The sequence below is a fragment of the Canis aureus genome, chromosome 12 (genome assembly GCF_053574225.1).
Source record: "Canis aureus isolate CA01 chromosome 12, VMU_Caureus_v.1.0, whole genome shotgun sequence".
Lineage (NCBI taxonomy): Eukaryota > Metazoa > Chordata > Mammalia > Carnivora > Canidae > Canis > Canis aureus.
This window is the reverse complement of record NC_135622.1, coordinates 43,932,068-43,947,209: the sequence shown is the minus strand read 5'-3', so window position 1 is coordinate 43,947,209 and position 15,142 is coordinate 43,932,068. Positions and strand designations below refer to the sequence as shown.

Here is a 15,142-nt window from a genome sequence, read left to right as displayed (position 1 = left end):
TCCGCGCGCGCTTCCTCCGCACGCGCCCGCGGAGAGAGGCGCAGCGGCCCCGCGCTCCTCCCCCGAACCCCGGTTCCGCCGCCGTCCGCCAGGGGGCGCTGCCCCCCCGACTCCCGTCACGTGACCGCCGCCGCTCACCTAGCGGCCCCGCAGCTCCCTCGAGCTGGGATTGGCGGGGCCTCGGGGGCGGGCGCAGCCGCCGCGACAGCGCGAGCGCTGCAGGGACTGAGGGTTCAGGCCGCCGCGGCGAGGCCCGGCTCAACCTCGCGGCGGGTCTGCAGCGCGAGCCCCCCGTGCCGGAGAGGGAGGGGCACGGGGCGCCTTTGTGCTGCACGTCTTTTGCATTCAGAAGATTGCCTAGGTACGCTTTAGAGAGATTTGCATTAGCTCCGAGTCTATCTGACAAGTGAGGAAACTGAGGCCGGGAAGTGGGAGGCGTTGCCATCTGCAAGGCCACGCCACCTGCTAAGGGGAAGTCGGGGACCAAGGCCTCGGGGTCTGCGCTCCCAGGCTCCCAATTGAATCGGTGGGCGTGGGGAGCAAGGGACCTGCTCCATTCCCGCCTGGCTGCAGGAGTCTCCCTGGGGGAGGAGCTCGGGACGCAGAGGAGGAGCCAAATCAGCCTCTGGAGAGGGGACCCGATCCTCCGGGATAAGAGGCAGAGCCCAGGAGGAGCCCAGTCAGCCAGGCGGGCAGAAGGCTCCGGGAGCAGCCCCATGGAAGACAAGCAGATCCTCTGCGTGGGGCTGGTGGTGCTGGACATCATCAGTGTGGTGGACAAGTACCCGGAGGAGGACACGGACAGCAGGTAGGGGCGCCCGGGCCCCTCGGAGATCCCAGGGGCCGCTGCGGCCCCGCGTTTGAGCCCGGCAGCCAAGACCCCAGGTCCGCGGGGTCAGGGGCCCGCAGTGAGAATGCAGCCTCGGGAGCTGGTGTCCCGTGCCCTCCGCCCCGGGGGACCCGGGGAAGAACTGAGGCCGTTAATTATAAGACCCGGCTTTGGATAGCACTGTGTTCGCCAATTCCCGTTTCAGGAATCATTGTCGCCTTTAGAGACTCTTCGAGATCAAGTGATTTATCCAAGGGCATGCAACTAGTAAGGTGCAGGGCCAGCTTTTTTCTTCTCTCTTTTAAGATTTGATGTATTTGAGAGAGGAAGAGCGAGAAAGAGAGCAGACCAGAGGGGAGAGGGAGAAGCAGGCTCCCCGCTGAGCAGGGATTCCCCACGTGGGGCTGGATCCCAGGACCCCAGGCAAAGGCAGACGTTCAACCCACTGGGCCACCCAGGCGCCTCCAGCTTCTTTCTTTTTTTTTTTTTTTTTTTTAAAGATTTTATTTATTTATGCATGATAGTCACAGAGAGAGAGAGAGAGGCAGAGACACAGGCAGAGGGAGAAGCAGGCTCCATGCACCGGCAGCCTGACGTGGGATTCGATCCCGGGTCTCCAGGATCGCGCCCTGGGCCAAAGGCAGGCGCCAAACCGCTGCGCCACCCAGGGATCCCAGCTTCTTTCTTTTTAACAAAAAGACCCATGCTCTTGCCTTTCACCAGCATTTACTTCTAATTTATCTACCACGTATATCTCATCTGTTTTTAAAATAAATTTTGAGGTAGCTTACAATAATAAGTATGTGCAGTTAGAGTGTAAGAATACTTAAAAACAAACAAAAAACAAACAAACAAAAAGAACACTTAAAACAGGGCAGCCCCGGTGGCTCAGCAGTTTAGTGCAGCCTTCAGCTCAGGGTGTGATCCTGGAGTCCTGGGATCAAGTCCCATGTCAGGCTCCCTGCATGGAGCCTGCTTCTCCCTCTGCCTGTGTCTCTGCCTCTCTCTCTCTCTCTGTCTCTGTCTCTCATGAATAAATAAATAAAAATCTTAAAAAAAAACAAACAAACACTTAAAACAGTGGTATTTGAGCTTCAGGGCTTGCTGGCACTAGAGGCAAGTTTGGAAATGCTGTGGGTTATGGATAGAGCTGGTGCCTGTGCCATGACCAACTTTGCCCTGGTGCTCAATTCCAAAAGGAGTTTACCAGAAGTCTTTTACAAAAATCAACGAACAACATACTTCTTGGTTGTCTGGTAGAAGTTGAAGAGTCGCTCATTGGGTCTTCTATTTGCTTTTGGTAAGAACCTCACTGCTGCACTGCAATCCCAGGAGGGCATTTCTGTGGCACGGAACCTGTAGCTTTCTCTTGGTCTGGTCTGGTGCTTTGAATAACAAGAATTGGTCTTTGGCTGTCAGTTGTCTCAGCCAAGGACTGTCTGGCTAAAAGGTTCTGTCTAGTTCAAGGTTTAATTCCAAGAAGACACTATAGTGCTCATAGCCATGAATACCCAGTTTCCCTCTTCTAATTGAAGGGAGAGAACTGGTATTCTCCAGGCTCTGGGTACCCCCCAGCACTGTCACATGCATCATTACATACTTTCTTTATAGCAGGCCATGGGAAATCAAATCCTCTCTTTATAGATAAGGAAGCAGCTCCCTAGGTGGAGGAATTAAATAATTATTGTAAGGCCACATAGTTAATGAGTGGCAGAGCAGTAATTATAATTCCTAGGAATCTAGTGCTCCAGCCCTCTATCATCTCCTGTGCTTCTTCTCCCTTTGCCACTGGTCTCATGGAGTTGGCCCTTTGCTTTGGGCTGCTTTGTTTGCTAGAGCTTAGAGCCCTTGGGGGGGGGGGGTTGCGGGAGGGCAGTGGGGGAGGGGCACAAGGGGATGCCACTTTGTAGGCCTAGCCAGGTCAACCACCCCACCTTGTGCTGCAGGGTTAGAAGTTAGACCTCCTCTCAAGAGAACAGGGTGGGTTCCAGGGCCACAGGTCTTCCAAGGACTGGGGTCCCGGGGAAGACCTGGAGTGCTGCTTCCAACGAGAGGTGCAGTCCCATTCTCTTTGAGCTTGCATACAAAGCTCAGTTAAGAGAGGCTCGGAGATCCTGCTAGCTCCCACTAGGATGGGCTCATTTTGAAGGTGGGCACTTAGGCACCTCTCTCAAAAGATCCTTCTCATGTTCTCCATGCCCCCTGCTCTCAGGGTGCACCCCCTCCTACCCAGACCCATGGTTTTGCTCCTCTGCAGAGCAGTGTGGGTTGTCCATAGGGTCTCTCTTGTCTCTGTCTCTGTCTCTGTCTCCCTCCCTCCTCTTCTCTCTCTCTTGTGGGCCCACCCCTGACCCACCTCCTGGACGCTTGTGTCTCCCAGATGAGCAAGCCCAAGTGGGGTCCCAGTCCTTCCCAGGCATTTCAGTCCCACCTGTCCCAGGCTCTCTGTGCTCCACAGGCATCTGGGGACCCTCAGATTTCTTTTCTTTTCTTTTCTTTTCTTTTCTTTTCTTTTCTTTTCTTTTCTTTTCTTTTCTTTTCTTTTCTTTTTTTCTTTTCTTTTCTTTCTTTTCTTTTTTTCTTTTCTTTTCTTTCTTTTCTTTTCTTCTCTTCTCTTCTCTTCTTTTCTTTTTTCTTTTCTTTCCTTCCTTCCTTCCTTCCTTCCTTCCTTCCTTCCTTCCTTCCTTCCTTCCTTTCTTTTTTTTTTTTAAAGATTTTATTTATTTATTCCTGAGAGACAGAGACAGAGAGAGAGAGAGGCAGGGACATAGGCAGATGGAGAAGTAAGCTCCCTGCAGGGAGCCTGATGCGGGACTTGATCCCAGGATTCCCGGATCACGCCTTGAGCCAAAGGCAGATGCTCAGCTGCTGAGCCACCCAGGCGTCCCTCAGCAGAGCATTTCTGCACAGGAAGTTGGGTATCAGTGTGACTTTGAAGGATTTCCACAAAGTAAAAGTTTATACCCTTTCTTCAAAACCTCATCCAAGCTGGCACCTAATTACTTCCATTCAAAACTACAGAGTACATTGCAGTGATTTGGGAGTCAGGCCACCCGGTTTCTGATAGCAGCTTTGTCACTAACTATTGGTGTGATCCTGAGTCAGTCAAATCCCACAAGACTCCCCCATTCTAATCTGCCCAAAAATTTCTCTAAAGCTCATAGCTTGAGAACTGTTTGACCCTTTACAAAGTAGTATCCTTCCTAATGAGATCACGGACCCCTTTTCCCAAGACTGAAGGGAACTTCAGGGTTAAGTTTTGTGTGCCAATATACCTTAGCCTAAACATTCTGCGTCATTCATTTCTCTTAATTAGTGTTTTTTTTAAAGATTTATTTATTTATTTATGATAAACACAGAGAGAGAGAGAGAGAGAGAGAGAGAGAGAGGCAGAGAGAGAAGCAGGCTCCATGCCGGGAGCCCGATGTGGGACTCGATCCCGGGACTCGATCCGGGGACTCGATCCGGGGACTCGATCCGGGGACTCGATCCGGGGACTCCAGGATCGCGTCCTGGGCCAAAGGCAGGCACCAAACCGTTGAGCCACCCAGGGATCCCCCTAATTGGTGGTTCTTATTGTAAGCGGCTACTGTTACTCTTTTTGGAACTGGAAGCATGGAAGTAGCAGCCTGCACTGTTGGGGCACAGGGAGAAATCATTAAAGTGCTTTGATGTGCATAAGTCATTGATACTTCATTGTTGATGGCAATGAGGTCCTGCAAGTGCATCTTCAGTTAGTCTCCTCAGCATACACCTTAGTTAGATTTTCAGTGAAGATGGAGAAAAACTAAAGAAAGAGAAAAGGTGGGGCGCCTGGATTGCTCAGTTGGTTAAGTGTCTACCTTTGGCTCAGGTCGTGATCCCAGGGTCCTGGGATCAAGCCCCACATCCCCAGCTCCCTGCTCAGTGGGGAGCCTGCTTCTCTCTCTCCCTCTGCCTACCGCTCCCCCTGCTTGTGTTCTTTCACTCAGTCAAATATATAAATAAAATATTTATTTTAAAAAAGGTAATTATGTAATGAGATGCCGTGTTAACTAACCTTACTGTGGTAATCATTATGTGATATGTGCTCATTTCAAATCATGTTACAGAATGTTATATGCCAGTTATATTTCAATAAAGCTGAAAGAAAGGGGAAACAAAAATGGAGAGAAACTGGTCTTCATCCAATAATCTTTTTAACCTTTCATATCGTATAAGTTACTCCCCCCGCCCCCAATTAAATGACCTCAATGTCCAGGTTGGCACCCCGACTTACTCATTTTACCCTGAGTTATTATTGAAGTGGATTCCCCCAAGGGCAGAGCAGTTAGCAGATTTGACACATTTGGGAAGAGGTGCTGGAAGTTCTCCAGCAATCAGGGCGCAGCGGCTCCTGGGAGGGGTGGGTCACTGTGACTGAGAATGAGGTCACCCACCCTGGAGCCCTCCTTTGGGATGGATCTGAATGAGTGAAAGTGGGAAGGCTGGTTAGACGCTTTCTGAGGAAGATCTGCCAGCTTTTCCCCATCCTGGGCTCCGTGGCGGGCCTTGCTGCCCCCGGCGCCAGCCTGCCGGAGCTGCAGGAACCCTCCACGTGTTTTGCAGGTGCTTGTCCCAGAGATGGCAGCGTGGAGGCAACGCATCCAACTCCTGCACTGTTCTATCCCTGCTGGGAGCCCCCTGTGCCTTCATGGGCTCGATGGCCCCGGGCCACGTTGCCGAGTGAGTGGAGGAGGGAGCCGGAAGGCCTGCCCAGAGGGTGGGTGGAAAAGAAGGAAGTCTTAACCCTGGGTCGGGGGCAGGCTATCAGAAATGGTTTGTGGCCACCAGAACTAGGTGGGAGGCAGCGGGACGGAGCACCAGCATCCTGGACCCTCCCGAGTGTGGCTTATCTGCAGCTCAGGTGTTAATGCTGTCCTGTTAAAGCCTTCCTTTCCACAGCCTCTCCTTGGCCACTCCCCGGAGCCCGCTCAGCTTCCCACCTTCCTTGCTTCCGACAGACTCTGCGGTGGATATGACCTTGCCCTTCTCGATTCCCTGTGGTCCTGGCTATGCTGGCAGCAGAAGGCAGTCAGGGACATGCTGTACCCACCCTCCCTCAAGGATGTCGAGCATCCATGGTCCTAGGGTTCAGGCCCATAATTTCTTTCCCAGTTGAGGGAACAGAGCCTGTGCTTGCATCCCTCTTGTTAACTGAAGTAACAAGAACACCCTGCCTGAGGACTCTCCCGCTCCGAAGTCACATGCTAAAGCTGGGCCCAGACCTAGGCCTCAGCTCACCAGCTGTGAGGCTGCAGCCCATGGTGACCCACACACTTTCTCTGTGTTAGCTGCTGTAGGGACCCAAAAGCCCTTTGACCCCTGGCACTGCCAATTAAGCAAACACTTATCGGGAGGTGAGGCCCACACTTTGCCCACTGTGGGCAGTAGGGCAGGCTGCCAGGTTGCTGGTCTGTGAAGCATTTGCCCTTTGAACCCTGGTTTCAGGGGGGCTGCCGCCAAAGCCCAGCCCCCTGAGCTGCAGCCAGATTCCCTTTCTCAGTGAACTGGCACAGAACAGATCAGGGGGCAAGGGCCTGCCCTGTGAGGTGGGACAGAGGGACCCGGAGCCAACAGCTGGTCACTTGCTAACTTTCATCAGTGGCCATAAGAGGCAAGACTGCTGCTCTTGCTTTGGGTAGGGGGCTCATCTTCATGGAACAATAATGCTGGGAAGTGCACCATTCCACATTCTCCCCCTGTGTTCAACAAACATTTAATGAATACCTACCATGTGCCGGGCACTGTGGGTACAAAAAGTCATTTGGAAAACCAGGCCACAGTTTGCATGTTTTGGTCACGTTAGTGGTTAAAGGATCCTCGAGGTGTAAGATGAGGAGAGATGACCCAACTTGTACTGTCCAGCTTTGGTGTTGCCAAAAGTGGGGCCCAGCCATAGTGAGAAAGGTCAGGATAGTGGCTGGACTAGTGGTCACAGGACACTGTTTTCAGAGAGGGCCAGAAAATGTGGGGTGTTCTTTGTGTGCAGTATCCCCGAGGGGCTATCTCCTGCTCACTCTGATCAGAAGGGAATCAGGCCCACTCTGAGGAGCATCAGACGCTGTGAGCCAGCTCACTGGCTGGAGGGTTCACCTTGCCGTGAGAGAAGAGGGCAATGAGTGGCCCACCAAGGCAGGACCACTTCCTGGTTGGGCATGGTGTAGGTGGGTGTCGAACCACATTAGCAAGGCAAGGGAATTCAGAAAGAAGAGTGAGGATGAGTGTGTAGAGGGCAGCGGGGGGGCAAAGTACCACTTGGTAATTATTAATTATGCCTGGGCTTTGCATGAGACAGGCCACAGTGCCCTCACCTGCTCTGTTCAAACAGGGTTCATGCTCTAGGCCTCAGATCTAGCCCAAATAGTTTTATGAACTTAAGTTTTTTTTTTTTTAAGATTTTATTTATTCATGAGAGACAGAGAGAGAGAGAGATAGAGAGAGAGGCAGAGACGTAGGCAGAGGGAGAAGCAGGCTCCATGCAGGGAGCCCGATGCAGGGCTCGATCCCGGGACTCCGGGATCACACCCTGAGCCAAAGGCAGATGCTCAACCGCTGAGCCACCCAGGAGTCCCAAGAACTTAAGTTTTATGAACTTAAACACATCTTTTCTGGCTTGAGTCAGACTGAAAGACAGGTTTGGGGTTGGAGGTTACTTCAATCAGGATCTAAAAGAAATGTCCCTTAGTGGTTTTCTCACTGGGTTCCAGGCTCTGCACCCCTCCCTCTCCTGCCTCTCCTGCCCCTTTGCACAGCCTGGGACAGTGTGGTGGTTTCCAGTTCCTTCCTACCCCCCTCCACTTCATCCAGGGTCCCTAGTGGCCCCTGCCACCTGCCCTCAGATCCCCAAACCTTTGTCGAACCGTACCTCCCCCCGGGGATACTCCGTCCTGGCAGTTTTGTCCTGGATGACTTCCACCGCTATTCCGTGGACCTCCACTACACAGTCTTTCAGACCACGGGCTCTGTCCCCATCTCCACGGTCATCATCAACGAGGCCAGTGGTAGCCGCACCATCCTACATGCCTACAGGTTTGTACCTCTGTCTGTGCCTTGCCAGCCACCGCCGCCATCACTAACTCCCAGAACAGGACCCTTCTTCTCTCGGAGGCCACATGCTCCACCACCCCTGCCACTCCCTGCAAGAGGTCCAGGCCCCTTGTAGGCTCTAATCTGTGTCTCCTTGCCCTCCCCTTGGCTCGGACTCCACCCCAAGCTTCCTGGTGGCTGACTTCAGGCAGCGGGGCGTGGATGTGTCTCAGGTGGCCTGGCAGGGCAAAGGGGAAACCCCTTGTTCTTGCTGCATCGTCAACAACTCCAATGGCTCCCGCACCATTGTGCTCTACGACACGTAAGGCCCCCTGGCCTCACCCTGGCACAGCCCACCAATCAGTTCCCTCCCTCGCCATGTGGGCATCCCAACTGCCCGCTCTCTGCGCCTCTCTCTTTGTGCCAGAAATTGTCCCCATGCCAAACTGTGACTTCTCAATTGTTTTCAATTAGGGAGAAGTGAGGTGGGAAGGGATGTGCTTTGCTCTGCCTGGTGACTTGGCCTTGGTCAACACCATGGGCAGGCAAGCCTGTCCAAAACATAATTCATCGTGTGATTCCTCCATAATTGGTCAATCAGAAGCCTGGGTGTGGGTGTGGGTAAATTGTTTTGAGGAGAGAGGGATGGATGGGAGATGTGATTTTGTGATTCAAACCATCTTAAGCCCTAAAGGGGATCCATTCATTGGATTTCCAGGGTCAGCCCCAGAGTTGCCAGCCTGCAGCATGGCACCAAAGAGCTGGGTTTGGGTGGTCAGAAGAGATGAGCCCACCATGAAGGTCCCTGCACAATGAAGCCAGGCCAAATGCCACATACAACTCACAGCCATTGCCAAGGCAGAGGGAACATTGGGCCATCAGATGCCATGCTAACTGGTGGGAAGGAATCTGTTTAAAGTCCCAAGCTACTAGGGAGAGGCCCTGTGGACCCCCACTTTTCTCATCTCTCCCAGATTCCCTCCTGAAGAATCTCAGACATGTAGTTTACTAAGAACCTAGTGTGTTCCAGGTACTGTGTTAGGGCTGTGGTGGTCCACACCCAGCGGCCCTGGGGTTTAGGGTGTCCCAATCGCCCAGCATGACTCCAGGACCTGGGGAGAGGGGGCAGCTGTCCTAGGACAAGCCTTATGGCCAGTGTCTCTGAGCTCCCCGTGTCCCAGTGAATAAGTCAGTGGGCATATGTGCTGGCAGTGACCTTCACCTTGGGCGATTCTAGCCCATTAAGCAACAATCAATCTGTAGCAACTTTGATCAAGGACACCACATGGTATTCACAGGAAGAGGAGAAGAGCTCAGAGGAGAAACATTTGTTGCCCACTGGCCTCAGTGCAGACATATCCACACACATTACCTCTAACTGCAGCAGTCTGGTGGATTTGGATCCACTTACCAATGGAGAAGCAGCCTCAGAAAGGCCCAGGTACACAGCTAGTTAATTAGATAGATTCAGCTACAGAATGTGGAGGGGAGGGCATAGGTTAGGTGTAGGTCTCTGGTCAAGGCAGATGCTTCCTGGGGCGCCACCTAAGTCAGCCAAACATAAACTCAACCTCAAGCACCAACCTTGACCTCAGGGTTGCAACATGGAGCTGCCAACCCTAGAACAGCGGTGCCATCACTGCTGAGATGCCAGAAGTGAACAGGACCAGACCCAGAGTAGCCATGGCCTTTGTAGTTCACTGGGCCACTGCATGCTGGGAGCTGCGTGTGCTGCTGGCAAGGGGGGAATTCTGGGAATTGTAGTCCCTGGTGCTCTTAGAGCATTCCTGGGAGATGTGGTCTCCAAGGCACACTCAACTGGCCTCTTGACACAAGCTGCAGTTGAGTTTACCCTTGGACAATACCCGAAGGGCACCCTAGCAGACTGCCTCCAGTCCCCTCTCTGGATGGAACTGGGTAGGGCAAGGAATGGTCAAGAGTTTAGCCTGAAACGGCCTCTCCTGGAGCTGAGCCTTGGAAGGCTGTGTTGCAGATCCAGCTCCTGGCCATGCTGCAGGCAGCACTAGGGATAGGGGCCCCAGCAGCCAGTTAGAGATGCTGGCCCTGGCTTGCCTCACCATGCCTCTTTTCTGTGCTTTCTGTCCGTGACTTAGGAACCTGCCAGATGTGTCTGCTACAGACTTTGATAAGGTTGATCTGACCCGGTTCAAGTGGATCCACATTGAGGCAAGTTGCCACCCTACCTATGCTTTGAGGGGTTCAACCTGCCAGCCCCTCCATGTATTCTGGCTTCTTAACTTTTTTGAGCCAGGAAGTACTTTCCAGATAAATGACTCCTGCAACAGCCCCCGCCCCCCCATCCATTCCCTCTGCATCTTTCTGTGTTTTCAGGTAGGAAATCAAGGCCCAGAAAGCACCTTACTCCGGTTCACACAGCAGGATGTAGGCACCAGGGCAGTATGCTGGCTCCAGGCAAAGACCCATGCTTTCCGTGTTACAGGCTGCCCACCTCCTCCACACTCGGAGAAGTCCTGAGTTCTAATCCTAGCCTTGTCATTTAATTCAGCATAGGTCCTTAGGAGAGTCTCTTTTTTACTCCTTTGTCTCCTCATCGGTGAAATGGGGGGAGACGGTCAATAAGGTCTCCAAGGTCCATGACTGCCCTAGAATTATGAAACTTAGAATGGAGTTCCAGCCCAGCCTACCTCTGCTCCTGTCCCCCCTCACCCAGAGTTCCAGTGGGGAGGGAAGAAGGAGCCAGAAGCAGCTGGGCACTGCCCTGTAGGTCCTGAGTTGCCCTGCCCCCCCCACCCCACCCCAGGGCCGGAACGCATCTGAGCAGGTAAAGATGCTGCAGCGGATAGAACGGCACAATGCCACGCAGCCTCCAGGTCAGAAGATCCAAGTATCTGTGGAGGTGGAGAAGCCCCGAGAGGAGCTGTTCCAGCTGTTTGGCTATGGAGATGTGGTGAGTGGCCCTGCAGCTTCCCCTTGCCACATCCAGCTCATTTGGGTCTTTTTTTTTTTTTTTTAAGATTTTATTTATTTATTCATGAGAAATACAGAGAGAGGCAGAGACGTAGGCAGAGGAGAAGCAGGCTCCCTGCAGGGAACCCAATGTGGGACTCCATCCTGGGACTCCGGAATCATGACCCGAGCCTGAACTGAAGGCAGATGCTCAGCCATTAAGCCACCCAGGCGTCCCAGCTCATTTGGGTCTTAAAGGGAACCAAGCATTCCCTTGGTTACCTGGAATGCCTACCATACCTGGAATGGCTTGATGGCATTGGCAGGTAGGGGGCAAAGAGGCAGGACCCCAGCTTTGGTGGCCATGAAGCAAAATTTCTCCATCCCAGTGGGTGCATAAGTATGAGAATGGCCAGAGGGCTACTAGAGCCAGCGACAGAGCACCCTGCATGGGAGTACCTCCTCCCTGGGCCTCCTCACCGCCTCCCCCGCACCTCCCACCCCCGAACGCCCCATCAAGTGAGGGAATGGGGCAGTTCTCCCAGGTGTCCTCCAGCTCTGGGGTGGGCGGCAGGCTCGGGGAGCCACCGAGGGGTGACGGAGGATAGGAAGGGGACTCGCATAAGGTAAATTTGGGTAGTGCTGGGATAGAAATGAAATCTGAATGACAATCCTAGCATCATAGCCCAAGCTGGCTGGGCCTCCGGTGGCTGCGGGAAGGTGTGGATGCCTGAGCCACACCCTGGGTTTTTATTTGATGGTTGGCGGTGGAGCTTGGCTGAAGTATTTTTTAACAAAACTCTCTCTGGCAGCTCTTAACGTGTAACTGGTGTTGAGTAAGCTCTACAGCCCCCGCCCTCTTTGCTTTAAAGGTGAAGAAACTAGACCCCGAGGGCAGTTGTATTAGGAAAGTAAAACAAAGCAAGAGGCTCCTGAGAGCCGGAGGTGTAACTTGGCAGTGGTTGCTTTCACCGCAAGATGGCGCCCAAGGCTCGCTTTGGGTTTTCAATTGCAGGAAATTCGTTGATCTTAGACCAAATAAACCAGGGACTTTGTGTCACAATTTACAAAGGGCTGTAGCCCCGCACATCTTGAGCAAGTATGAAAACGCATTCCTGTGGGACAGTGAGATGCTACGTTGGGGATTTAGGCGCCATGTTGGCGGGGTGGCAGCGCTAGGCCACTGGTGGTGACTGAGCTGGGACTAGGTCAGGGTGACCCACAGCCTCCTTTCCACTGCCCACAGGTGTTTGTCAGCAAAGATGTGGCCAGGCACTTAGGGTACCGGTCAGCAGTGGAGGCCCTGAGGGGTTTGTACGGTCGTGTGAGGAAAGGGTGAGCAAGGGAAGCCAGGAGGAGGCTTTGGGTCTGGAGAATGAGTGAGCCCTGGGGGTGGGGGTAGGGGTGGGGGGGGCTGCTCTGGGGAGGGGGTGAGACTGGGGCCAGGTGGGGGGGCTGCCCTGGGGAGGGGTGAGACTGGGGCCAGGTGGGGGGGCTGCCCTGGGGAAGGGGTGAGACTGGGGGCCAGGTGGGGGTGCTACCCTGGGGAAGGGGTGAGACTGGGGCCAGGTCGGGGGGTGCTGCCCTGGGAGGGGGTGAGACTGGGAGCCAGGTGGAGGTGCTGCCCTGGGGAGGGGGTGAGACTGGGGCCAGGTGGGGGGGCTGCCCTGGGGAGGGGGTGAGACTGGGGCCAGGTGGGGGGGCTGCCCTGGGGAGGGGGTGAGACTGGGGCCAGGTGGGGGGGCTGCCCTGGGGAGGGGGTGAGACTGGGGGCCAGGTGGGGGTGCTACCCTGGGGAAGGGGTGAGACTGGGGCCAGGTCGGGGGGTGCTGCCCTGGGGAGGGGGTGAGACTGGGAGCCAGGTGGAGGTGCTGCCCTGGGGAGGGGGTGAGACTGGGGCCAGGTGGGGGGGCTGCCCTGGGGAGGGGGTGAGACTGGGGCCAGGTGGGGGGGCTGCCCTGGGGAGGGGGTGAGACTGGGGCCAGGTGGGGGGGCTGCCCTGGGGAGGGGGTGAGACTGGGGCCAGGTGGGGGGGCTGCCCTGGGGAGGGGGTGAGACTGGAGGCCAGGTGGGGGTGCTGCCCTGGGGAAGGGGTGAGACTGGGGGCCAGGTGGGGGGGCTGCCCTGGGGAGGGGGTGAGACTGGGGCCAGGTGGGGGGGCTGCCCTGGGGAAGGGGTGAGACTGGGGGCCAGGTGGGGGGGCTGCCCTGGGGAGGGGGTGAGACTGGGGCCAGGTGGGGGGGCTGCCCTGGGGAAGGGGTGAGACTGGGGGCCAGGTGGGGGTGCTGCCCTGGGGAAGGGGTGAGACTGGGGCCAGGTGGGGGGGTGCTGCCCTGGGGAGGGGGTGAGACTGGAGGCCAGGTGGGGGGGCTGCCCTGGGGAGGGGGTGAGACTGGGGCCAGGTCGGGGGGCTGCCCTGGGGAGGGGGTGAGACTGGGGCCAGGTCGGGGGGCTGCCCTGGGGAGGGGGTGAGACTGGGGCCAGGTCGGGGGGCTGCCCTGGGGAGGGGGTGAGACTGGGGCCAGGTGGGGGGGGCTGCCCTGGGGAGGGGGTGAGACTGGAGGCCAGGTGGGGGGGCTGCCCTGGGGAGGGGGTGAGACTGGGGCCAGGGGGGGCCGCCCTGGGGAGGGGGTGAGACTGGGGGCCAGGTGGGAGCTGACAGCCCAGCTGAATGGAGGGCCTTGCAGGGCTACACTTATCTGCGCCTGGGCTGAGGAAGGTGCTGATGCCCTGGGTCCTGACGGGCGGCTGCTGCACTCAGACGCTTTCCCTCCACCCCGGGTGGTGGATACTCTGGGAGCCGGAGACACCTTCAACGCCTCAGTCATATTCAGCCTGTCCCAGGGTGAGTACCCCGGCAGGAAGCATGGGCCTGAGGCCTGCCCCTACCCAGAGACCACGCTGATCCAGCTATTTGTCCCTACAGGGAAGACTATGCAGGAGGCTTTGAGGTTTGGGTGCCAGGTGGCCGGCAAGAAGTGTGGCCTACAGGGCTTTGAAGGCATCGTGTGAACGCCCTGTGGCAGGGGGCGCTGGCTCACACCACCCCCTCCCCGGAGGCTGGCACCACCGGCCATCATTACCTTCTCCCTTCCATCCAGCCAGGCATCTGGACCGCCCTGCTCTCTGGGCAGATGTGGGCTGTGAGGAGGCTCCGCCTGTGTCCTGGTGTCTCATGCTACTGAGCTGCAGAGCAAATAAATCTCCTGCCCCAGACCCGGCTTCCTTCTGCCAGTCTGTTTGTTCTTGATGTCTGAACTGCTCTGGCTGGGGATTATTACAGAGGCTTTGATACTACAGCCTTTCATCCTCTTTCTCTATTCTTCAAATTAACCTCTCTGAGTAGGCCCAGAGGAGGGGTGGCCTACACCAGAGCAGTAGGAGGTACCCCAGACTTGCCACCAGCTGTGCCTTTGGGGGAGGCCCAGCTGGTTCTGGTGAAGAGGAGCCACAGGGGATGGGTAGAGACCATGAGCCTTCCTGGCTGGGGAGGACACTTATCTCCTTGTACCTCAGGGAACCTTCCAAATAATAAGCTACGAGAAAAATCTCCTCTGGACCCCTGGGCTGTCACAAGACTCCAGTCATAGTTCCAGGACCATCCACATGGCTGAGCCAACCTGACAGACCAATGGGCAGGGAGCCTACTCTGTGGTTTGGTGGTGCCTTCACAGTCCAAAAATATCTCCCCTGTGACCGGCCCAGAGCCTGAAGCCCCACCCTTGGAGCCGCCTTGTAGTTAAGGCTGTGCTTCAGCCACAGATGTGCCCCAGGACACAGTGTTGCTCTCCCTGAGGTCATATTGGAATTAGCTAATTTTCATATGGGAGTTGGCCACAGAGGCCACAGAGTATGTTAAAACCATGGTCTCTGCAGTCCCACACACCTGAATTCAAATCTGCCACATTAGTGATGTCATCTTGGGTACGTTACTGACTCGGTCTTCCTCAATTTCCTCATCTGTCAAATGGAGCTAATTCGGCCTGGTCTTAGAATTATTGTAAAGGCACAATCAGGCAACATAGAACATAGAAAATGCCCAGCATGAGGCCTGGTGTGTACTGGGCTCTCAATAAATGGTAGTTCTTGTTAATGTTATGGGGAGGGAGGGCATGTACTGGGTGGTGGGGAGGACCGGCTTGGAGCTGCAGGAGGGTACTGGGTGTCTGAATACCATGGGGGAGCATTTGGGCCCCAGGGAGAGGCTGCTCTCTCTCCCCTGGCTCGTCTGCAGCTGGCTGTGCCCTGCTGTGCTCTGCTGGGTCTCAGCACCATTTGGGAACACTGGGAAAGCAGAAGCCCCTCTATGAGGCCTATCCAGCCTCCAAACCCCTGTAT

The 15,142-nt window shown here is 55.4% G+C and overlaps 1 protein-coding gene across 6 annotated transcripts; it reads left to right on the top strand.

The window, feature by feature from the left end:
* The first annotated feature begins 190 nt into the window (after positions 1 to 190).
* KHK (ketohexokinase) lies at positions 191 to 14,020 on the top strand. Of its 6 annotated transcripts, XM_077843774.1 has the most exons (10): positions 191 to 361; positions 574 to 808; positions 5,417 to 5,533; positions 7,658 to 7,879; positions 8,064 to 8,198; positions 9,991 to 10,063; positions 10,659 to 10,805; positions 12,051 to 12,139; positions 13,492 to 13,649; positions 13,731 to 14,020. In XM_077843774.1, exons 2-10 carry the CDS (start codon positions 717 to 719, stop codon positions 13,814 to 13,816), a joined length of 1,119 nt encoding a protein of 372 aa, XP_077699900.1. In that variant the 5' UTR covers positions 191 to 361; positions 574 to 716; the 3' UTR covers positions 13,817 to 14,020. The 6 variants fall into 6 exon arrangements, with proteins under 6 accessions (XP_077699900.1, XP_077699902.1, XP_077699901.1 ...); XM_077843775.1 differs by having other exon boundaries at positions 193 to 808; positions 7,745 to 7,879; XM_077843776.1 differs by lacking the exon at positions 8,064 to 8,198 and having other exon boundaries at positions 192 to 808.
* Positions 14,021 to 15,142: the final 1,122 nt, after the last annotated feature.